Here is a 26069-nt window from a genome sequence, read left to right as displayed (position 1 = left end):
TGTACATGGCAGTAATAATTATGAAAAGTATGGAAATTAGTTTGAAGATAGGATTGGGGTACTGAGCTGTTAAAATGTATATATTTTCATTGCATGGAGTAAGGATGTTCTTCCTACTGGGAAAATGTATTGCTGCTGATAAATACACTAAAATATTATGTGAGTCATTACAATTTAATGAAGGGTCATGGACATGTAAACAGCCCTGCCAAGTACCACGCATCAGGCGTTAGACTCCGCCTCACCGGACTGAAATGCATTGTCACGCAATATATGTTTAGCATTTCAGCTGTGAAGCCGTTAGCGCTGCATAGTGCTAAAGTAAACTTGGTGTGTGCCGTGGCATGCGTGCGCCATTCCCAGGCTTGGGGGCTTGAATGGCTGAGCTAGCAACAGCTGGCTGCTACAATGTATCAAAATAGGAGCTTTCCGGTTGTGGCGTGCCTTTGAACGCCTGCGTAACGTCCAGGTAGCGGTTGCAGCAATTAAAGACATTTAAGAATATTGATGAATCAGGGGCGTGACCAGCAGTCCATGGAATAGGATGTGATCTGCGCTGCTCCGGCCCAGCCAGGCGCCATCCCAAACATTCTCCTCCTTTGAGCACCCTTTTCACCCAGCTGATCAGGGAGAAAACACACAGAGAGGAGCACCCGATTCCTGCTGATTTTTCTATGTTTGGGACCCAGTTGTAGTCAGAGAACAATGTGTGGCTGCAGCGCACTCAAGGGTCCCAAGATGTTGGCCACTCTAGCCCTGCCTGTATCCTGAGGACTGGCTCCAAGAGGCAGCTGCATGACAAGCTGGAGGGCTTGAGTGGCCTGGGACCCATTGGGTACACTTGTTGGGGAGCTCCTGAAGGCTTGGTTGCTGCCCCTGTGGAGGCTCTCGACATTTGGCATGGAGCACACGAGAGGGGCTCTGCCTCTGCTCTCGTTTGCACAGTTGGTCAACTCAGGGAGAAGAACACTCCAGTGCCATCGACCTCTTAGAACATGGGACTTGGTCAGGGGTGTAGGGCGGATTCTGACTGTGGGGTACACATGGCTCCTGGGATGGAGGTCACTCTGTCTTCAATGGTGCTATAAGGCCTGTAAAAGAAGAGGTGATCAATAAAGACCACTGGAGGGCACAATACAATAAAAATCTCACTTTAATTTAGAAAAAAGGATAACATTTAATAAACCTAATGACACTAAACTTACAAAAATCCAATAAGGGGAAGCAGAGATATGAATTTTAGAAGATGTAAGGAAAAAAAGTTCAAGAAAGCAGTAACCATCAATTGTAATCTATAGTTGCAGTAGCCTGGGACCAAGGTGCAATATCCGGTCTACCAAAATAGAGGATACACCAACCATGTTCATTCAGGTTGGAGATTTTACCTTGGGGTTTAGTCTCTGAAATAGAAGTTTTCCAGCGTGACAAGGTTGCAGCCTGTATCTGAGGAAGTCCACTCAGAGTTGTGCAGCCATTGGGCGTGGTCCTGATAAAGCTATTGGTTTTGGTAGGAAAAGTTCCAAGCAGGAAAATTCAAATTTCATGCCTAGGAAGTCGTCAAGTTGGACAGATACTTAGGGGACCTTTGCCCAGGCAAGATTTCTACATTTGGACTAAGTCTCTCTTCAAAGCTCAGAACCCACCAGTGGGACTGGTTACAGGCTGTATCAGATTATGAGTACCACAAAGCAAGATACCTTCTTGCTGAGGGCCTGCTGAAATGGATTTGTTGCGGCAGAACAGCGCCAAGCAGGAGAAGCATGTTTCTTCAGCCCAGCGAAGTTGCACCTTGGGTGGTTTGGATTTGGTGGTTAGTGCCAATCCTCTTGAGGTCTGAAAGTCCAAAAAACTTTTAAGTCTCACCTTTTGAGAGTTGTATGGAGAAGTCTAGTTAGACACAGCCAAGGGGCCCAGGACCTCAGGGACAGCACTAGGTGTCAAGAGGTATTCCTGGAGGGACCACCAGCAAGTCCAATCCAAGTCCTGTTGCTCCATGTCAGCTGAGCACTTCAGGGAAAGGGCCTTTTGCAGCCTATTGTGTCCTGTCGCTGAGGCCAGCTAGTTGACTCTTGGAGTCCACTTCTTTGCCCTGGATAAAAGTGGGAGCAGATCAAACCCTTGAAGTCTCCTCACAGATCTAAAACAGCCCAAAGAAAGGACCTGAGGAGGGTGCCTTGTGGTGCTACATTTATTGTTGGCGCTAAGTAGTTGTAGGGTGGCTCCTGGCTCCCCCTTAACCAAAGGGGTAAAGGATCCCACTAGCAATCCTACCGACGTTTTCAGCCATTCCTGTTTGATCTACTGAAAACTATTCCACAGTGGCGCTATGCCCAAAAATCTAAGATGTGTAATGCCTTTTCCCCTTTGTGCAAAGCCTGTGAGCCCATCCAGAGGTGTGGCCTGAGAAATGAGTAGTCTCCTCTTCTGTCATCATTTAAAACCGTTTCTGAGGATAGCTCCCCTCCATTGGGGTTGGTACCAACATGACTGGGGCAATAAAGGGTTGCATTCTCCAGGTCTCGCCTTACATTTACTTGTGAAAGCGCAGACCCATTTACAAGTTACTGACATCCTGGGTTCCACCCTAATAGGTCTTCCTGCAAGGGGAAGAAAACACCTCTCAGGGAATACTCCTTTTATTCCCCTGTGCACGACCTGCATGTTCGTCTTGATGGATTTATGGAGTTCCTTGATGTGACCACATTGGAGCTCCTCACAAAATATCTGGAAAAAACCCATGCTGACCATAAACCTTTAATATTGAAATTTAGATGGTGCAAACTGTTCATGCCGAATACCAACATTATGACTTTAAAGCGCTGCCTTAGAAGATCCAGCATTCCGGTGTTCCCTAGACAAGGCAATAAGGAAAGATTTCATAGAGAACTAGGGGACAGGATCTAATGCTGAAATTGAGTGGGAGGCATTCAGGACAGTAATCAGGCACACTGCTTTGCCACAATATTAAGTAAAAGGCAAATATTGACTAGAGCACTGCTTGATATGGATGTAAAATTACAGAAAGTCAAATTAGAAGTAATTTGTGCCCTTCAGAAAAAACAGGAGTTGCTTGACCTGAGGGAGAGATGCACGCTTTTAGTGGAGAAACCCAGATGCTTTAATTATGTGGCCCACTTGGCCCAAGCGCTTGCAGAGGCTGGGAGTTCCTGACTCCTACAGGCCTAGGTGATCCGACTGACTAATACAGGTACACCCATTACTCAGATATGTCTTTCCTGGGGATGTATGACACAAAACCAAACTGGAATTAATACAGCCTTTTGTGAATATTATCCGGGTCATTAAAAGGCGAACGAAGGCATTCAAAATACTGAGATATTGGCTTCCTTGAAAACTGTGAAAAAAAATTCACCATCCTACTCAGTCCATCGAGGAACCAGAAAGGGTTGACCACTCTCCCCTTTCTCTTTGCCTTAGTAATTGAGACCTTTTTAGACCTCTAATGAGTTGAAAAAAGATAGCCGAATACTAATAAAAGATGGGACGCATGTGATCTCGCTTAACACAGATAATATGGTGCTCTTTTTCAATAGTAGATATTAAGGGCTACTGCCTACGATTAGATGCCTGGAGGAATTGTGCAGACGGTTTAGCCTCAACATCAATTGATCTAAAACCTGTGTGTACCCCATTGACCAATCCATGCAGGGCGACCTGGGGACGTTGACAACTTATGGATACGTGTGGGTAAGGATATATCACACAACAAAAGCTCTCATGTTTGGTAATTTAGGTGAAGCACTAATGTATCATAAGGGCAGCATGATCTTTTGGAAGTCTTTTAAACTTTGAGTAATATGCAGTGGAATTGATTAAAATGGTTTTGCTTCCAATATTTCTTTATTGCCTTGCCAACCTCCCAATGTGAATTCCAGCGAGCTGGTTTAGTTGTAAACTTTTATACCGATTTATCAAACCGCACCAAAAGTTATTAGTAAATAAAACATTTATGGCCCCCCTGTTGATGCCTGCCCTCTTCCCCATGGGCAGGCATGTCATGGCCATTGTTTCCTTTCTATAGAAACAATGCTTCTGAAATCCAAAAATGATACCAACATGTCATCATGACATGACAAACAGCTGGCATCTCAGTTCTGACAAAAGTGGGCCCAATGTAAAGCCAGGATTGATATCCGCAAAACAACTCTTGTCGGCATAGCAGGGATATATAATTAAGGGAGGCAGTCCCCCGCCAAGACATCAGTGGTAGGTCCTCCATCACACCTCAGGTGCCAGCCTAAGTCTAAATGGCAATGTTCTTCTTCTCAGCTTCATCGGTGAATTCAAACTTACATAGAAAAACTCTTGTACAAAAGGTAGGTTCAATCGATCTTTTTTGCTTCTTTCAATAGTATGGCATGCCTAGAACTGTAAAATACTAAGGATAATGGAATATTGCAATTCGAAAATATTTATGTACCACACAGTCTTATTTACAATAAATTAAAATGTCCTTTTCTGTAACAGGAAAGTCGCCAACCTCTTCCACCTGAAGAAGTGAGCCAAATCTGGGAAGTCATCAAAGACATGGGAGTACTGATTGGCAAGGGTGGACTCTATGGCCAGGTACAGCAATTGTTAATACATATAAACACGTCTTTATATTTGTGTTATGTTTTATAGCTGGAATGTTTTCTCATATCGGAAATAATTCTCAAACCCTCATGGGCCTGAGTAACAAAACTCCCTGTAGTCAAAAATGTACTCACATGGACTTAGGTCTGTGTTTTGAGTACATTTTTAGACTTTCCTTGAGTTTTTAAGGGATCTTCTTATGCAGTATCTAAAAGGTGTTATTTGTCTGCCTTCCCTTATCGCTTTCCTTACCTGAGGCAAAGGATTCTTAGGAACACTCACAAAAAAGCCCAAAAGGCTCCCTCAATGACAATGGCTGCTCTACTTATCTTAACAATTGCTACAGTGCCTTTTACTTTTTCAGTAAGTGTATTGAATTGGGCCAATGGAGATCATGAACTGGAATGGGATAATTAGCTAAATTATTTATATTGATTATGCTGTTGCTGTAATCAACGTATAATTTTTATGTGGCAATTGTATCTTTTGTCGATCTTGTTGGGAGGCCAAAATCAAAACAACAACATAAATCATTTTTATGACTTTAGGATTTCAGAAGTACTTCTGAAAGATGCAGATTCCTAGGATTTCTCGAATGTGTCACCCTTTACAGAGCACTTCGAGGAAATATTGTAGTTATGCACCTATGTACATGCAACCTTTTTTTGTTTCTTCATGGGGAACAATTTTTTCTTGATGAAATCTCTTCCTCTACAAGTATGTGACTAGTTACTCTGATAATTGGATTAAGCATCTGGCCGATGGGAAAATAGCTGCAAAGGTTTGGTCCATACCCTTAATTCTCCATCCTTTCAGAAATGGACCTGTAAGTGCACAGATGACTTTGTGAATATAGTTGTTTAACTTTTTAAAGGGTACAGAAAAAAGCAAAGGCCCAACAATTTTAACCTCCATCCCACCACCCTCAACCCCTAATGACCTCCACTAACCAGCGAACATCAGCGAAGCCATTACCACCTGATCTCCACCCCCTCCCTGACCACCTCAGCCATCAAGTCTTCCATCCACTACGGGGTGCCCACCGACCCCTTCCTCCATCACCTCGACAACCTTGAAACAAACCCACTCAACAAGCAACTCACCTGCATCCTAAACACTTCCATCTCCACATCAACCTTCCTGGACAGATAGAAACACGCGGACATCTGACCCCTCCTGAAGAAAGCTTCTGGCAACTTCAACAGTCTAAAAGATTATCATCCGATCTCAACGCTCCCATTCCCAGCCTAAGTACTCGAGAAAGCCATCAAGCAGCTCAGCTCACTGAATTCCTGGAAAAAAAGCACAAGCGCAACACCTCTCAATCAGGATTCTGTGCCAACCACAGTACTAAGAACACACTGATTTCCACCAGAGACAACATCGCAAGACTCCTCGACTGTGGAGAAACTGTAGCCCTGACCCTACTTGACCTCACCGCGGTGTTCTACACAGTCTCGAACAAAACCCTCATCATCAGACTCTACAACATAGGCATACAGCAAGATGCCCTCAAGTGGATTGCCTCCTACCTTACAGGACGCACACAGAGTATTCAACTGCCTCCTTTCACCTCCTCAGCCAATGACATCATATGCGGCACACCACAAGGATCATCCCTCAGTTCCACCCAGTTCAACTCTACGTGACCCCACTCACAGACGTCATCAGATCCCACTGACTCAACATAATCTTCTACGCAGATGACATTCAACTGATCCTCCCACTCACTGAAGACCCCTTCAACACCAAAACCAACTTCTGCAACACCATGACCAATGTAGCCAAATGGATGAGAGACAACTGCCTCTAAATCAACCCCAACAAAACTGAAATTCTGATCTTCAGGAAGAACACTTCCACATGGGACCACAGCTGTAGGCCGGCACAACTCGGACCCACAATGACCAACCATGCTTGCAACCTCTGCATCCTCCTCGACAGTCAACTGACCATGTACCAACAAGTCAATGGAGTAGTCTCCTCCTGCTTCCACACACTTCGTATGCTCCGCAGAATCTTCAGATGGATCCCAACCAACACCAGAAAGACTATCTCTCAGGCTCTCGTCACCAGCCGCCTAAACTACGGTAATGCCCTCTACACCAGCATCTCCACCTTGCTCCTTCGAAAATTCCAGACCACGCAGAACACAGCGCCGATACTCATCCTACACCTCACCCATATGAACCCACATCGCCCCAACCTTAGAGACCTCCACTGGCTCTCCAGAAGAGATGCCAGTTCAAAATCCTCACACATGCCTATAGAGCCCTAAACAACCTAGGACCTGCCTACCTCAACCATTGACTGAACTTCCACCAATGCGCTGGACACCTGTGCTCATCTTTACACGACCTCGCACACACCCCGCGCATCTGCCGCAGCCTCAGCAGTGACTCCTCCTACATTACTGGCAAGACCTGGAATGACCTTCCCCTCCAGCTCCGTGCTGTCCTCTCGCTGACTGACTTCAGAAAGAGACTCAAGACTTGGCTGTTCGATGGAGACACACCGAACAAATACCTCTAGGGGTGACAGTGCTGTGCCTTAAAAATGCTGCTTGATTGATCGATCTTGATTGATGCAGTCCTCTTGTCTCTGAACTCTCTCCATGTGTATTTTTTGGACCTATGTTCTCACCTATTTGACAAGACATGTGTGCGCATAAACAACAGCTGCATTTTGGTGTTATGTCCACGTGCTAGTGATCCAGTCACTAGTGCCTGACCAGAGAAAAAAACAAGGGGCATTGTTGTTCAACCTTGTCTGGGGTGTGAAATCTAAATCCCAGGAAAAAAACAGAACACAAAAACATATGCAGGTTCTGTGTGAAAATAGGATGTGGCACAAAGGCAAGCGTGTTTATATAGTAACGTGAGCAAAGGAAAATGCGTCTTACTACATGCACAATTTGGCTACCATAGGGAAAACTACAATGGTCCATGCAGGAAATACATAACAAAACAATATGAGCAAAGGATTTGGTGATGTCTAGATACAGAAAGGTGTTGTAGTGTAATCTAAAGTTAAGGGAGATGCTAACCATTCATGGAGAAGAAACTGATTTAATCTGTGGTTTCACAGACCGAGATTTAGCAATGAGAACCCCCACTAGTCTAGCACTTTAAATTTAAAACTAGGTTTATTATGCTAGGTTTAATATGTTGAACTAGCTTCTGCAGTGTACTATACTTTGCTTGATAATTACTCAGCTGTGTTTCAGTAACAAACAAGATATGTCTACCTCTGTTTTATCTTGTTGATTGTTGTAGAGCCTGTGTTCATTCATCCAAATCGTAATGTAGTGAGACGGATGGCCATTGTGTCAAATTGATTCAGGCAACATCTAAGAAAATTATAATATGGGTGTCATCTTCAAATCGTTAATATGCCAGTCCACTTCGTTGAATCAGAATCAACAATGGACAAACATAAATAACAAACCGTCATGACGATAAGAGTGAGCCAAGGGATTGATTGATTTGTCCATTTCAATCAATCAATCAAGGGAGACCACATAAGTTCTCTTGATGGCAGAAAATAATACATTTCCAGGTTGATGGTAGTGTTCCAACTCCTGAGGAAATCATCTCATGGAAACCGCAAACACTACTTTCACCTCCTTTACCATTTCTTTGAAGGAATGCTACTCAAAATATGGGAGTTGGTGATTACCAGTTGACATTAATTTCCTCCTGAAAGCTACTGAGACTACCAGAGATCGACCACTGTTGTTTGATTATTCCTAGTAATTGTATTAAATAAAGACCCAGTGTATTATACTCAACCAGCTGAGTGTGTTTGCTTACAATTTTGAGTAGGTTCCTGGGACATAAGGACTCAAAGATGTATCTTTAAGAATGGTACTGAGAAAAAAAGGTTGGGCTCTTTGCCAAAGGGCTTAAGCCCATACAAATTAGGTGACTACACTGCAATAGATGGAAATTTGTTGCAGTGTTTGTACATTTTTGCATTACTGGACCTCTTATTTTGTACCTCATGGGGAGGTAGATGGTATGCTCTGTGAATACAAATCTACACAATGTGGAGGCATCGCTTGGATGTTTTCTAAGACTGATGCGACCAGTAGCTTGTGTAGTTAGGCTGGAATTTAGCCAACAAGTGGAAGTACTGTGTGCTAGAAGTGTATCCAAGGGGCTGGTCATTGGAACTGGGCTTTGAGAGTTGGCTCTGCTGTGTGGACACAAATGTTGTCTCCTAAGGGCTCCATACCAATTCGGCAACTGTGCCATTGGCATTTGACATTGGCTGTGTCGTAAGTGCCTGCACACACTCAGTGACACTTATCTTTCAAGTCAGGGACTGAGTGTTCTGAGTCTCTTAGATAGCTGAAAGAGTTGTTATGATTGTCCATGCGTATAGGGCTGGAGGGTGTTGTAAGCTTTCCACTCTCATGCTTACTCTTACAACAATTATGTGTGTGCTAGATGTAGCAGTGAAGCGGAGTGGCAGAGAGGGCACTTAATTTACATTATGACTCCTCAAGCTTTCGATAGGATACTGTCTTATATCAGAATGACACTACTTCATGGGAATTGATTCCCAAAGTTTTGTGCTGGGCATGCTAATTGAATATCAACTCCAAACTAAGAATTACGAAAATATTGTGGTCAAAATGTCGAGACTGCCAAAACATCATGGCCAATAATATTGAAGTCCAGTATCTCATTTTTTAAGTGTTACAATAATATTGATGTTGAAAATGTCATTTTTGAAAATCTTTTTGTATATATATTTTTTTATATTTTGGTATTATAGTGTTACTTTTTTTATTTATTTTAAATTATAAATGAAAATATATTTTTTCTTCAAAATACTTTTTTTAAATAGATTTGAAACATTGTTTTCAATTAAAATACTTTTGTTTAAAGAAAAGTTTACAAATGTTTAATCTTTTTAATATTAAAACAGCCTAAAAAATATTCTAATAATATTGTATGCAATAGATATTAAATTGTTATGGTCACTATCATGCCCGTCATGCCTGAGATGGCACCAACCATGACAGCTCAGGGTAACCAGGACCAGAAAGTGATGATGCACTAACTAAAACAAAACAAACAAGTATAACTGACACTAAAAGACATGGGGTACTGGCAATCAGCCACCAATGCTCCTCCTGAAACCCACAATATGCCAGGGTGACCCACCCCACCCCCATGAGAATACTAATACAATGAAGAGATTCACAGATGAACTTTTGCGAGATTTTATCATGAGCCGCATTTTGGGCAAGCCGGCTATAATAGTGACACATTGACCACACCCAACCATTAAGCTACAGTTTTCGCTATCAAGCGGTCAAAGGTTTGGAGGTCATGCCTTGGCATTACCTGGAACTTGACTGAGTCATGTTCATCCAGTGTTCCTGCCGACTCCGAGTTTTTTCCGACAGATGCATTCCATTAAACTGTAAAGACAAGAAAAACAGGGGAAACAATCAGGTCAGTAACTCTTTATAGTAATCCATCACACTTGTTTAAAGAACTCAATAAGTAACCACTTGTGACATACTTCTTTGTGAATATACAAAGCATGTTTCTAAACAAGGAATGGAAATTAAAACACAAATCAAGGATTGGAAATATTGGATAATGATTCGACAGAACACAATTTTGTAATATTGACAAAAGTCAAAAACAAAAAATTAATCCGGGATAAAGACAACACTTGAGATCAATACTTGAAATTCTTCTGAAAGCTTTGATTTTATTTCAGAATCCTACTACTAGTAGAAAAGAAAGCAATATAATTACTCATAGAACTGCCACACGGGATCTAGTAGTTGGAAAGCTACAAATGAAGGATTCAACTTGAACAGAATAACTATGCCATGCAGGTAACACACTACTCAGGGATCCAGTGTGAATGTGAGGAGTTAAAACAGATAAAGAATTGCCTGATCCTCTACAGCACAGGATATATTTGCCATCATGTGGCAGAGCATATTCTTCAAGTCTTGTAGAAAGACTTACCCGAACGATCCCTAATCTACTTTTGTAGAGACCCCTGTCTAGAAAACATCTCCTTTCGTTGCAGGATTTAGCACAGACAGGTAGAATAGAAATCTATGGACAAAGTTAAAAGCTGAGAGGTCTGGTGAGAATTTACATCACTCATGCAAGCTTCAGAAGACACAGGTTGGTCCCCATAGGAGTTTAAATTGGTTTTAAATTTTGAGGGTCCTGTTCTTTTAAAATATTGAATAAACAGTCACCAGTGACCACATAACTATATTTTAAAATGAATTATAATAAAATATGTATTGGTATACTCATTTAAAATAATTTATAATAAACTAATTTTTCTCATTGTTAATAATTTATTTTCACCACTTAACTGTATTTTCATTGATGTTTGTTGCACAGGTGTTTGTTAAATTTGACCCATGTTTTAATGACTAGACGTATTTGTACTTAGTCAAGTCAAGTCAAGTCATAAAATTTATATAGCGCACTACATACCCAGAGGGTTTCAAGGCGCTTGGGGAGGGGAGGGGGATTATTTGTCAAATATCCACGTTTTAAGTTGTTTTCTGAACTCTAGGTGATTTTGGGTGAGGCGAAGGTAAGCGGGGAGTGAGTTCCATGTTTTGGCAGCCAGGTGTGAGAAGGATCTGCCTCCCATGGTGGTTTTGTTGATGCGAGGGACAGTGGCGAATGCTTGGCTGGAAGAGCGAAGATGGCGGGAGGGGGTGTAGAAGGACAGTCGAGAGTTGAGGCAATCAGGTCCGATGTCGTAGAGTGATTTGTGTGCGTGGGTAAGCAGTCGGAAAGTAATCCTCTTATTGACGGGTAGCCAGTGGAGGTCTTTAAGGTGGCCAGAGATGTGTTCGTTGCGTGGGATGTCTAATATGAGCCTGGCTGAGGCGTTTTGGATTCGTTGTAGTTTCTTCTGGAGTTTGGCGGTGGTACCTGCGTAGAGGGTGTTTCCGTAGTCCAGTCGGCTCGTGACTAGAGCGTGGGTGACTGTTTTCCTTGTTTCGGATGGGATCCAGCGAAATGTTTTTCTTAGCATGCGAAGGATGTTGAAGCAGGAAGAGGATACGGCGCTGACTTGTCTGTTCATTGAGAGTGAAGAATCTAGGATGACGCCAAGGTTCCGTGCGTGGTCTGTCGGGATGGGTGCGTTTCCGAGGGCTTCCGGCCACCAGGAGTCGTCCCATGCCGAGGGGGATTTACCTAAGATGAGGACTTCTGTTTTGTCTGAGTTCAGTTTCAGACGGCTTTGTTTCATCCATTCGGCGACTTCTTTCATTCCTTCGTGTAGGTTAGTTTTGGCGGTGCTGGGGTCCTTGGTGAGAGAAAGGATCAATTGAGTGTCATCCGCGTAAGAGATGATGTTGAGGTTGTGTTGGCGGGCGATGGTCGCGAGGGGGCTCATGTATACGTTGAAGAGGGTGGGGCTGAGTGATGATCCTTGTGGTACGCCGCAGATGATTTCAGAGGCCTCGGACTTGAATGGTGGGAGACGGACTCTCTGGGTTCTTCCGGAGAGGAACGAGGTGATCCACTCCAGTGCCTTTCCTTGGATTCCGATGTTTCTGAGGCGCTGTAAAAGGGTTCTGTGGCAGACTGTGTCGAAGGCTGCAGAGAGGTCGAGGAGGATGAGGGCGACTGTGTCTCCTTTGTCCAGTAGAGTTCGAATGTCGTCTGTTGCTGCGATGAGGGCAGTCTCAGTGCTGTGTTTTGCTCGGAATCCAGATTGTGAGGAGTCGAGGGATTTGTTGGCTTCGAGGAAGGCGGCGAGCTGGTTGTTGACAGCTTTCTCAATGACTTTGGCCGGGAATGGAAGAAGCGAGATGGGGCGGTAGTTTTTGAGTTCGGTGGGGTCTGCTGTTGGTTTTTTCAGAAGGGCGGTGAGTTCAGCGTGTTTCCAGTCTTCCGGGAAGGTGGCGGAGTTAAAGGAGCAGTTGATGACGTCTCGGAGGTGCGGAGCTATGACGGAGTCTGCTTTGTTGAAGATGTGGTGAGGGCATGGGTCTGTGGGGGATCCAGAGTGGATGGAATTCATCAGGCGGATGGTGTCCTCAGTGGTGATTGGGTTCCAGGCGTTAAGGGTGTTAACGGGGGGAAGATATTCAGCTGATGGTAGGGTGGGTTGGCTTCCGGGTTGGTTGTCAAAGCTGTTGTGGATGTCAGCAATCTTGTTGTGGAAAAAAGAGGCTAGGGATAAATGGTTGAATAATTGGAATGAGGTCTGTAAATCAGAACCACTCAAAACATGGAACATGGAGTTAGAATAGTTATTCTGACTTCACCAAATATATGTATGGTACCTCTGTTTGTGGTATTGGACTTAAAATAGTAAACATGACGCTTCCCCCTGTAGAAAAGTGGATTATAATTTGGGGTGGACAAGTGTCCACTGCTAGACATCACACAAATTAAATAAAAAATAAATTAAATAAACCTCAACCTAATCTCTAGTAGTGTGCCAGAAAAACATCCAGGCTTAAATCAAATGCAATAGTATTTAAGCAGTGCATAAACAGTAAAAACAAAAATGGCACAAAAACACCCAAAACTATTTTAAAATGAAGAATTATCTATTATCAGTAGAATAAGACCAAAACAACAAAAATCCAATAACGGGAACCGAAGAAATGGATTTTTAAACAATAACAAAAAATAAAGCCCCTATGTAAGTCAACAGTCATGTTAGACCGAGAACAAGGTGCGCTTTCAGACCATCATGATGGAGTTGTGGTCAAATACAGCAACTGCATTGATCTCAGTGAAAATCTGGAAGCCAAAATGTTAAAAACGTTTCCAAGTCCCACTTCAAAAAGGAACTCTTTTTTTAAAGAAAATGTTTGTGTGTTCTAATTTCCAAAGCAAAATGGGAACATATGACTTTTTGAGAAGAAAATTCCTCTCTGTGCGGGTGGCCATTGAAACTGTTGCCGCTGTTGTGGAACTGAAGGCTATAAACCTGGAGCAGATTGGACATGCCAGCGCTCTGGGGCCTTTGAGATTTTGTTTAGAAAATTATTTTAGTCCCAGCTCTCAATGGGACCTAGTAGTTTTCTCAAGATACAGGTATATCCGTGTGGGACAAAGCTGACATCCAATCTGTCTCTTTGGAACTGCTGTTCAGATGCTTTTTCTTGTGGATTCTGCTGAAGTTCTTGAGAAAAAGTTTTCAAAAGCATCCAAATTTTCTTCTGCTGCCTAAACAACCACAGGAGTACACTTATAAGGCCTCCGCTACCATGGGGTAAGGTACTTGGACACTCTCAGGATGTCAGGGAGAGGTTAGCAGCAAAGTATAGTAGTAGTCCACTTGCCACTGTCCGACTAGTATCCTAATATCAACAACAAGGCCCTTGATATTTGTCACACAAACTATATGTTTTTTGAAGGGCAATCCCTAGTGCCTGACTCTGTATTAGGGGAAGGTCAAGCTCTAGTATCCATTCAGAGACAGGCCCCATGCCCCAGGTGTGATGTATTTATCAGGCCCAGTGAGAAAGGAGATACAAATCAAACAGTTCATAGAAAGTATATGAAAATATTGTAAGTGCCTTGCATAAGTGACCACTATGAGTCAGTTGGTTGTTATTCACCAACATGCTCGCTTTTTCATCATTGGCAACTTTCCTATAATAATAACTGGATGAACCAACACAAAGACTAAAGCAAAGGTGTTTCTTGTGTCAATTTGTTTTCTCGAAAGCAAAAATCACACATCAACCTCCTATAGAAACTTATTCAGGAAGAAATAGCTATGCCCACTTGCTGACAAAATAAATTATACTAAAATGAGTCAGATATGGCATATAGCATACATATTTATTCTATGCCCATACTCCTGATTAAAAGAAAGTCACATGTTTAGACCATTTTAGTGTGACTGGCTGATCTGTTTCATTGCCACACAAAGACTTACTGGCAAATTCATCAATGCATGAAGACCAGTATTCACACGGTTATGCACAGGACCTGTATTAAATGAAGAAGTGGACAGACAACAGGGAATGAAACCTATACTAATAATATTCAGGTGTGTTTAAAAACACCTCACCCCCCAATTTTTTTACTATAACATGGACATGTGATATTTATTATATGACCCCCAGGCGAACGCCTAATAATAGGTCAAGTTATGGTTGTCTGAGAAGGGGGAACATAATCAATATGATTTTAGAACATGTAGTCCATTTGTACAGTAAGTGTTGTCAATAAATCATTCCCTGCAAAAGATGCAAGGCTTTATGCCATTGTTTTTTAACTTATAACTGCCGCCCATCAGTGTGCCTATTTGCTGCAAAGGGGCGAAAACACTCTCATTGCTAAAGGGGTGTCGACTACTGTTTTAATCCAAATGTGAAATAGCAAGTACACCACAGTTTTAAAGTGTTCCAAAACATAGTGCTTCCACATCACTGCTACATGAAATGTCTGTAGCTCCAGGATAGCATATCAGAAGAAAGAAACCTCTTTTTCAAGGCAGGGAGCCAGATCCTACACTACAGGTCACCATTCTCAAAATGTCAGACAAACTACCAGGAGCAAGAAGACTCCTTTTCGGGCCAAATATCCTCTCGATACACTCACCCCCGATGCCGACAAACCACCGTTGTAACCCCCCAAGTCAACACTGGCACTGCTAGACAATTTAATGCCGTTCCAGCATGTTACATTGTGGCGTCTATCAACTAGACTGCAAACAGCAAAGAATAATGGGTCCGTAAAGGGTGGAGACCTCCATAAGGCCTAAACCATTGTCTTGTAGACGGGAACTTTAAACAACCATGTCCATTCAGTCAGACCCCAGAGATTGTATAAAATGAAAAAATAGCGGAAAGAAGGGCCAGCGCCGCAAAGTAAATTAATAACAGTGCTCCACAATTTTTTGTTAAGAAATGCATCCATTCTGTTATGGTCCAGTATGCATGCCATATTGATAAAGGTGCAAAACAACCTCTGACCAAATAAGATTATGGTTAGAGTGTGTGTCCCCAAACACAGTTCTTTACTGGAGTGAAATAATACTCACAGGTTCCTTACACAAATGGTCAGACTCTTAATAGGAGCTCAGAGGGAAAAAGGAAAGGGTCGCCCTCCACTCAAAACCTGTAATACAACAACAGACCCAGTCCAAAGGCGTAAAAGCATATCAGTGACTCTAAAGAAGGGGCAGTCAAAATATACCGCTACCTATCACTCTCTTATACAATTTACAAGGAGATGATGCACTGTACTCCGCCCACGTTAAAAGACAAACCTGTTCTCCCCGACAGTACCACAGAACACCAATTATTGTGACCCAAATGAATTGGTCGCAAGAGTCCACACACTAGTGTTGGACTTAATTCTCAATAGAAAAAATGTGTGAGAAACAAGTGACGCCTCACGGAAACACCACCAACGGGGTAACTGGTATGTAATTTCCAGACAAGCCCCTGTCTCATCATCGGTAGTCACTTGCTTCTCAAAGAAAATAAGAAGAAAGGAAAGAAGTGTCCAGAACAAACAACAACAATTGTGACAAACAGTGGAAAGCAGGAATCTCTGCTAGTGACAAACACAAAACATAAACAAGTGCATAAATCACAGCACACAGTTCCCTTAACCAACTTTATTTATAGGGAGGTGATTATATGCTGTTTGTGTTAAAAAGGCTGGTAGCTATTCATGCATACCATTACCTAATGCCAGTGCAGACATGTTTCACTGCTATAACAACTTAAGCAGTTTCATCAGGGCTGCACTCATATGCTGCCACTCCACTTTTGGACACTAGTTCTGTGTGCACCAGAGTCAGCCAAGTTAGTCATACCAGCCGCTCCAGTGTCAGAAAGGTACCAAGGTACTCCAATAGTGAGCTATCACCTTCACTTAGTCTTAAGTTTTCGTAGTACCATCAGGAAGACGCTGTTCCTCCACCGTCTTACACAAATGGACCAAAACAAGTAGAAGCCTTTAGAAAAGGAACGCTTAGATGGAGGAAGAGACCATCACCATGGCAACAGAAATATCACCTATCAAATGAAACACCAGCATTTACATGAGGTGCTAAATCTTTGTTTCAGCACTCCCAATTTTTTGCAAACAATAGCAATCCTAAATATATGTATTTTCCTAAATGTTTGTGGGATTAAAGTTATAATATTAAATCAGACTATCACTCCCCCAATTGTATGCACTTTCCCCAATGTTTTTAGGATGGAAGTTACAATAGCAAATCTGGTGTCTCCCCAAATATATGCACTTTTTTAATATTTCTGTAACTATGCCCAGTGTATGTGAGACTGGAGTTGAAATAGTAAATGTGTTCTCTCCCCAAATAGACCTGTTTCCCCCAAAGCTATAGGAAGCAAATCAGAACAATGCCCCAAATGATTTCTATTTTCCACAAAATTTGCAGGACAGATGTTACACAAGTAAATGTATTTTATCAAGTGTTTTGGTCAAGAGTTAGAATAGTAAATCAGAACTCCACTCCTGGATTATGGCACTTTTTCCAGGATTTGTGGGACAGGAGTTATTATGGTAAAACTGACCCCTAACAACTACAAGAACATTCCTCAATGTTTGTGGCACTGAAGTTAAAATAGTAAATTATGTTTCCACATTTTTGCATAAATGGCTTTTTAACTATAGATATCATTGATAAATGTATGTAGAACCAGAATATCTCAGTAGATTAAAATAAAACTTTGTATGTCCTTATAAACTTTTATTTACAGTAAGAAACATATATGTATAAATTAAGCTACAGCATAAAAATATATATGTAATTTGCATGTGACTTGTATACTTTAGGAAATTAGAGATTTACTTAAAATAAATAAAACATACATTATATTGACAGTATAGATTTTATTAACACAACAAAAGGTAAATGTATATTTTATAAACAAAGTATAGCATTAACATGAAATGCATGTTAAGAAAACAAAGATCTTCACAACACTTTCTACTGTACAGATTCAGAGTTTTCAAAATGTTAAAAAATAAATTTACTTAACATATTTTGATTGTAAAAGCACTAGACGTAAAAACATTTTTGTAACAATCAAATAACTTAACTTTTATGGATCTGGCCTAGAGACTACTTATACTGCCTTGACAGCCCCAGGTGATGAGAAAAAATCGTAAATAAATTGATACAAATGTACGTAGATTGAATGGCTTGGGGGCAGCCTTCTTCATCCATTGGTCTTTATATCTGTCATTCGTGTTTCCTTCTGCCTTCCACAGCATACAATGTAGGTCAGAAGGACAATTCCTTTAAACCATTTGCTGCCTTAATTTTGAGCAACAGCACATTGCCCCTCTACAGCTTCTCCTGCATTCTGAAAAATACAGGTAAATTAATCTGTGTTGTCATGACCACAGTACACAAACACACGCTGTAGGAAAATGCTTCTTTTTTCATGATCCGACACATGGTTTTGGATGAATGCTTCTGGTTTAATTTCTTATGAATCTGCCCTGGGACTCTGCTAACTAGACCCCAGTGCATGTTGTCAGACCCCTAAAATATACTGACAATGGCTGTTTCATAATTGGCATATTTAACTTATCTATAAGCTCCTAGTATATTGTACGATGTGGACCCAGGGCCTGTAAATTAAACATCACTAGTGGTCTGCAGCACACATTGCGCCACCACTAGAGGGACAGTGCAAAATATGACTGCAGGCCTTCCACTGTAACCAGTCTATTCACTTTTAAAACTGCTATTTTGACCCGTCCAAATAACCCTTTTGACAGGCCTAAACCCATTTTTAGGTCAAGCATTCGAGACCTCTTGTATACACTTTAGTATATGCTTATATGTGTATGTACTTTGTGGGCTCTGGAGATCAGCCCTAGGACTTGTCTGCCTCCGCTTAGGGACTTTTTTCTGTACCAATTGCCTCTATTTAACTGTCTTGATAGAAAACAACCAGTAGAGATCAGTAAAATACCAGAATCACTTTAGCATTCTCTAGATTCCAGTGCATAGAAATTGTCTTCCAAAAGCACCTGTAGACAAAATTATTTTTATCAAATCTTGCATTTTCAGTGATATGACCACCGAAGACCCTCATTTTATATTAAAAACAGAGCTTTGGACTATACCATTTCCAGCTGAAAGGCTATATATCTCTCTGTGTTCCCATACCTGGCATGTCACACAGTTTGGTGCTTACTTTCCCTCCATTTTAAAGAACAGTAGATGTTTCAGCACCCAGGCTAATGTGCTGCATAGCTAAATACAAATAAGATCCTAAAGGCGAGACCGATTGCATTATAAATGTTTGTTAAATATTAATGTCAGTCATAAGTAGGCCTTAACTGTCCATCAGGCAGGTTGCATGGTACATAAAGGTAGGACATGCAAAGGTTGTATGTTAAACAAGGTCCTGAAAGCCTTGTCACTGTAGCAGGGTTAGCTGTTCCGTAGGAAAACATTGAGTTACATTACTAAAGTTGAGAGAGCTATCTCCACCTCGAAACCAGCTAAAAATGTAGTTCTTGGAGTTTTTTTAATATTTATTACAAACCCAATGCATTGGTAAAGTCTGATTTGCACTATGTATTTTTAAAAATGTACTTTTTAAAAAAAAGTCACGTGTTATCTGCCTAAAGCCTCATTTGCATTAGTTTCCAATTGACACCCAGGAGCTGAATAGCTCCTTAATGAGATTCCTTCCACAACTGAGACAAAGGCCTTGGGCGTAGGGAGGTGTTCTGTTTATCAGGCAAGCTAACCATCTGGGTTGTGCCCATGAACTTAATTAGCTGAGTTAAGTCATGCCCTGTCATGGGCAGATGTAGCTAACCCCTGGGCCTGCTCCTTTCTTTGTCCCCTAGCCTTATCGGCACTAGGCCCAATGGGTGAGGAGCTGCCTCCAGAACCAGTTTTGAGTGGCTAGATGGGGTTGCTCATTTCCCTGGCCACACTTCTAGGATGGTCCCTGGAGCTCTGCACAGAGAAATAAACTTTCTGCCATGTTAGATTTGGTTGAAAGGTGCACAGTGGGATTGTTTGAAGTAGGGCACAAAGGAAGTGCTGCAAAAGTGGTTAGAGTTACCCAGGGAACTTTGTACCCATTGGCTTGGGGAGGGGGTAGGGGTTACTCCCTCCCAAAGGCTAGTTCCAAGCATTTACATGCCATCCCCAGTCACCCTTTTTAGAATACTACTAGACATGTGGAAGACAGATGAAGGACTGCACCTGCTGTTGTGACCTGTGAGGAGTCCTATCATTCTGTACCTGCTTGTACTCAGGACAAAGAAGTAGACTCTAAGGGTCAGTTGGCTGACATCCTGTGAAGCTATAGGGACACAATAGTTGCCAGAAGTCTTTTTCCTGAAGAGGCCTGCTGACTGTTCCAACTGAACTTGCTGGTGGCTTCTCCTATGGCGAGTTTTGACCCTGTGCTGTTTCTGTGGTCCTGGGACCCTTGGCTGTATCCAAATATACTCCTAACATCCTGAGAAACCAGAGACTTAGAAACATTTTGTCTCCAAAGACCTCCAGAAGGCTGGGAAAAAGATGTTAAGTCAGTTCAATGAAGGTACATTGTCTGTGGTCCAACGATTCAGGTTGCTCTGAGCTTTCCTGTAGCATCAATCAGTTTCAGCTTAATGTAGCAGAAAGGCTATTCAGCCTTGTGGATCCCTGTTTGGCACCAGCTTTCAGCCTTAACCCAGCAAGATGAAATTTAGTGTGCTCAACCTGTAGAACAACTTTTATGTTCATTCAATTATTGGGCCTCAACAGAGACGGATACTTCATACCAGTAACTTGTAATTGTGCACAAACCATTGCAGGTAAACATGCTGCCATCACTTCACTCACTGACCCTGGATAGCAACAAGTGTGAAAGCAAATACAATTTGTGCACTAAACCAGTCTTCTCCAATGAGTAGCTCTGGAGCTACTGGTAGCTCTCAATGTAGCTTTAAGTAGATCTCCTGTGTGCAGCCCAGCTACCTATATTACACTAAATTGTGCTTAATTGAATTAACATATGTATACCAAAAAGGCAAAGTGTACATTCGAAAAGGAAATGTGTATTGCCAGAACTTATAAGCTGATGTTTGGAGAAAAATGGTTGAATTTCTGATTGGATTTCTCATTCAGCCATTCCAACTACTGGCTTGGGTAACAACAATCATGCTGGCCTCCTGATCGAAGCCTCGGGGACACAACAAGCTTCGAACAACCTTGCATCTGTACTTGGGCTCTGCCATTTGCGAGTCTACCATGCCAAGTGGTGTCATCCCAGTCCTAGACACTTGGAAGTGCGCCTAAAATACTCTGCCAGCCAGTGGATCCAGCTGAATTGACACATCTCCTCTGCTGTGTGGTGCAAACCCAGGAAGAACCAACACATCTCCGCTGCAGTGTGGATTGATCCTGTCGCAAAGACTTACATTGCGGCCGCAGCCTGCATCACCTTTGGAACCGCCACTGTGTGACCCATTCTTGGTGCAGGCTCTCAAAACTCTCACGCCAGACTCCACATCATAGCCTCCCAGCTCCTCGGAACCGACTCATTGTCCAGATTGTGTTTCACATCCCTGTCTCCAGACTTTGCATCACAAGCCCTCATCGATGGGATCCTTGAAGTTGATGCAACAGGACCTCACATGCAGCCTCGCTGTTTCTTGTATCCGGTGCACTGCTTTGGGTGTGTTGCACATCTTCAATGCAGATCCTCGCAACACTCCGCAATCCAGGATTAAGGTACTGTGTTCAGCTAGCCTTACTGGGTCCCTTTGCCAGCCTGCCCTCGGCATCGCGGTCGGCCTGAACTTGTGCCTCTGTCCCAGTCTAGTGCGATCAGATACCCACAGTTGGTACTTTATGCCTTTTGGCGCTATTTTCTCTAGAAACTTTAAAATGGAATATCTCTGGTGCTACTAATTGGTTTATATCACTTTTGGTCTTGTTTTATTTATTAAATTCAGCTCTATTTTAAGGTTTCGCCTTCACAAAAATCTCTTGTTTTCATATACCTTAAAAGGGGGCTCTTATCAGTTCCCTTAGCCGAATTACTGCCTGTGTGTGTAACTTTTCTTTGTTAACTTCCCCGGGCTGCACACATTTATGATACTTCTCCCAAAGATGTTCATACTGTTTAAGCCCCATTGATTGTCAAGATAAGGTCTCTTCCCAAGGAAAAGGCAGACAGCTTCTAACAGTATGCGGGAATGCTTTTGTAAAGCAGATGCCTTAGTCTTAAAACGTTTGTGGCATTTCCTATTTATTCCTCAGTACCTTTCTTTGCACTTTGTAGCCATTATCAGGTTGATTGTTTCAACTTAATCTATTTGGTCATTATGAGCAAATTCTAAATGTTGTAATAAATACTGCATGTTAAAAATAAATATACAGGAGATGTGCTAAATTTTACTACCAAACAGGCAGCCAAAAGTGCAGTTACCTTGCAGTCATGTTTTGAATGGTGCAGCAGGTGGAGTGACACCAGGCCCAGTAGTTGTCTTAACTCCTCTAAACACAGAATATTTCTATATGTGACTACCAAACAGGCAGTCACAATTGCAGTAACGTTGCAGTTAAAAGGGGGTTGATTTGAATGGTGCCGTAGATGCAATGGCACTGGGCCAAAACGCTCTAGGGACCCCACTAAACTCAGATTATTGATAAAATATAAAACTAAACAGGCAGTCACAAGTGCAGTTACTTTGCAGACAACAGGGTCATGATTTCAATGGTGCAGCAGCTGCAGTGGCACCAGGACCAAAAGCTCCAGACCCACCAAATAAGCACCTAATATTGATATTTTTTACAACTATACAGACAGTTACAATTGCAGTTACCTTTTTGCAGTTGAAAGGGGCTTGATTTAAATGGTGCAGCAGGTGAAGTGGCACCAGGGACAAAGTGTGTCATAACTCCACTAATCGCCAATTATCTCTTTTTTTACTACTAAAAGGCAGTCACAAGTGCAGTTAGCTTGCAGGCAACAGGGGCATTATTTGAATGGTGCATCAGGTACAGTGGCACCGGCTCAACAGTTGTCAGAACTCCTCTAAATGCCAATATTGCTATATTTTACAACTAAACAGGCCGTCTTAAGTGCGGTCATCTAGCAAGCAAGCATTGGGGTCATAATTTCAATAGTGAAGAACCACAAGAACCAAAAGCTCTAGGCACCCCACTAAACACCTAATATTTCTCTATTTCACTATGAAACAAGCAGCCACAAGTGCAGTTACCTTGCAGACAACAGGGTCGTGATTTGAATGGTGCAGCAGGTTCAGTGGCACCGGGCCTAACATTTGTCATGACCTCCTCGAACACCTAATATTGCTGTTTTTCACTACTATACAGGCAGACACAATTGCAGTTCTCTTGCAGTAAAAAATGGGCTTGATTTTAATGGTGCAGCAGGTGCAGTGGCACTTCGGCCAAAAGCTCCAGGGATGCCACTAAACGCAGAATATTGCCAAACTTTACTACTAAACGGGCAGTTACAAATGCAGTTATCTAGCAGTCACAAGGGCCTTGACTTCAATGGTGTCCCAGGTGCAGTGGCACCGGGGCCAATTAATTCTATTTTCCTCTTTAATTTTTCAAAATGTTATTTTTCCTTACCTGCACTATACATCTAGTAACAGCACAACATATTGCCTTGTTGTACATAAACAAGTCATAACATTTCAACTGACTTTCTGTGATTTACATTGTACAACTACTCAGCAAGCTACAACGTACAACAAAACATAGCCTATTATTACCTAATGCATTTAATAATGCTTGTTCTAATCTGGTGAGGGATCCTTTTTATGTGGTGTTTTGACTGGTTAATTTTTATAAGTGTTGCACAAATACTTCCACTATGTTAAGCCTAACTGCTCTGTGCCAAGCTACCAGGGGTGAGCTCAGGTTAATTTGGGGTTGACTTGTGCCTTACCCTGACAATAGCTGTGGTTGCTGCTTGATCAGGGCTTACACCCCAGTTAACCAAAAGCCCAATTTCTTACACCTTACATTAGGGTAATGCGACCTGAAAAAGTCCTAATGTTTTGGACAGAATCGCCAGATTGCCCATTGGACCAGCTCACTCAGCGTTTATTGCCATCTGTGGCCCTCCTCAATGGGGATTGGGCATATGGAGATAGGAGTAAACAGAAGCATTTTTATAACAGAATTCAATCAGCTCTCAGGAGCGCACATATGTTTTTGTGCATTTTACGTTTTGGCTTGTCTCATGTGTGCATTGTTCCTCTTAATGTTGGTGGTTAGGTGCACGGTTTCAGGATGCAATGCTTCTGGCCTAGAGGTAAGTGAGCCAACAAATGAACAGGGAAAGACGAGACAATGGTCTGGCTGGGCCCTTAGAACATGAGCTGAGCCCTGAAAATAGTTGGCATCTGAATCATGCAGCAAACATCATGTGAAAATACGATAATCTCTTTAAAATTAAAATAAAAACAAGTAGAACCTTTTCAGCATAATAATTCATCTTATTTTTTAAAAGTTCACACCCTGAACTCCCTACTTGAATGCGCATAATAACGAAGAAAAAAGAGGCTCTATAAAACAAAATATTTGCCTAGGGTTGCACAATTTAATCAAGCGGGAAACCAGGACTGGTCTCAGGTCTCTATTTTCACATTACACAATTAACCAACTCGATGGATACCTCTTTTTCTCGTTTTTAACACCAAAGATTTATGCTTTGTTTCTAAATCTCGTTAAAGTTCGGTTCATTTAGCCGTGTTTTGTTCGGCGTTCTCTGCACCTTTCTCGTTTTTTTTTCTGGGCAAAAGTGAAAGCCTACCATGCTTGTTTACAGTAGCCTTGCTCTTCAAATGCTGTTGCTGCGTTGCCATCTTTCTAGGGACACTCGGCTTGAGAACACTCGACTTGCTAGCTGCAGTGCTACATCCGCTATGCTTTGCCTCTAGACACGTTGATCCCTCGCAGATTGTGCTGACTCTGCCCCTACTGATTCTGAAACAGACCAACACAGTCACCACGCAGTCTCTCCAGAGTGATACCGCTGCCCAACACCAATTCCCCAGTAGGGCTGAGCCAGTTGCCGCTTCAGTGCCCATATACCTCACCGAGGCGGAACAAGTTGCAGAGTTTTGTCACACTCACCTCCAATCCTTACTACCACGTTTATAATCATGTTATGTTATGTTATTTATGGGTCTTGTATAGCGCAACGGCTACTCCAAAGGAGTGTCCCGGCGCTTTGTGCTCCAGACCCGGAAAAAGAGACTGAAAAACATAACAGCCGAAAAGTTAAAACAGAGAATAAGGATAGCATAGCTCTAACCCGAGAATAACCAAGTCTTAAGACCCTTCCTGAAGGCAAGCAGATTGGATGTAGACCGTAAGGACAAAGGTAAGGAATACCACAACTGAGGGGCTAGGAATCTGAAGGACCGACCTCCCAGACGTGTCCTCTTTATACGCGGAACTACAGCAAGTGCTAGAGACTCCGATCTTAAAGATCGCGTCGGCCGGTAAAAATCCAGTCTCTTCTGTAGGTATTTTGCACCCGTGGCGTGCAGTGATTTGTGGGCTAATGTCAAGGCCTTGAACATTATCCTCTTCCAAATGGGGAGCCAATGGAGGGTTTGCAGCAGGTTTGAGGCACTGGCTCGACGATGCAGGCCGAAAATAGCTTGTGCTGCGGCATTCTGGGTCACCTGCATACGCTGAAGAAGGTATTCTGGGAGACCCAGATACAGAATGTTCGCATAATCCAATCTGGATCCGATAAGGGCCTGTACAGTTATTCTCCGATGTTCCTCGGACAGCAAAGGGAAAAACTTTCGAAGCATCCTAAGGATGCCGAAACAAGTCCCTGTAAGGGTTGCTACCTGGGATTTGAGCGTAAGCCCATTGTCGATTTTAATTCCCAGGTTCTTAGCCCATTTAGAAGCCTGAGCTGGAGGGAACTTGTCGGCAGGCCACCAACCATGCCATTCCGGTTCCAAAGGACATCCAAAGAAAAGTATCTCTGATTTATCCGAGTTGCACTTGAGGCTGTTCAGATGGAACCAGTTAAAAACAGCCCCAAGGCACTTACGGATACTTTCCCCATCGAATTCTTCGCTCTTACGGCAGGTGAAAAGGAGCTGGGTGTCGTCAGCATATGAGACAATCTGGGCCCCGTAGGACTCCACCAAAGTCGCCAGAGGGGTCATGAGGATGTTAAATAGAGTAGGGCTCAATACTGAGCCCTGAGGAACTCCGACTCCCAATGGCGGCATTTCGGCAGATCCAGGAGAGGCCCAGACCGTTTGTCGGCGGTTGGCTAAGAAGGAGCAAAACCAGTTGAGCACCGTCCCCCCTAGACCGATGTCATGTAGTCTTATGAGGAGATCCTCATGGGGGACGGTGTCAAAAGCCGCCGACAGGTCTAACATGACTAACATCACCCTGCCTCCGTCATCCAGCACCTCTTTTACAATCTCTGAGACTTCCAAGAGCGCCGTCTCAGTACTTAAGTTGGATCG

At 42.6% G+C, this 26069-nt stretch overlaps 1 protein-coding gene across 1 annotated transcript in view; it reads left to right on the top strand.

The window, feature by feature from the left end:
• The window catches only part of AGXT2 (alanine--glyoxylate aminotransferase 2), a 389079-nt gene that overhangs the window by 316445 nt on the left and 46565 nt on the right, over window positions 1-26069 (top strand). The window contains exon 13 of the mRNA XM_086960517.1: window positions 4489-4587. Within this exon, the coding sequence (XP_086816643.1) occupies window positions 4489-4587 (99 nt within the window). The remainder of the gene's footprint in view (window positions 1-4488; window positions 4588-26069) is intronic.

This window comes from Lissotriton vulgaris, chromosome 3_1, assembly GCF_964263255.1.
Source record: "Lissotriton vulgaris chromosome 3_1, aLisVul1.2, whole genome shotgun sequence".
NCBI lineage: Eukaryota > Metazoa > Chordata > Amphibia > Caudata > Salamandridae > Lissotriton > Lissotriton vulgaris.
The sequence above is the reverse complement of the archived record's forward strand: the minus strand, read 5'-3'. Positions and strand labels throughout refer to the sequence as shown.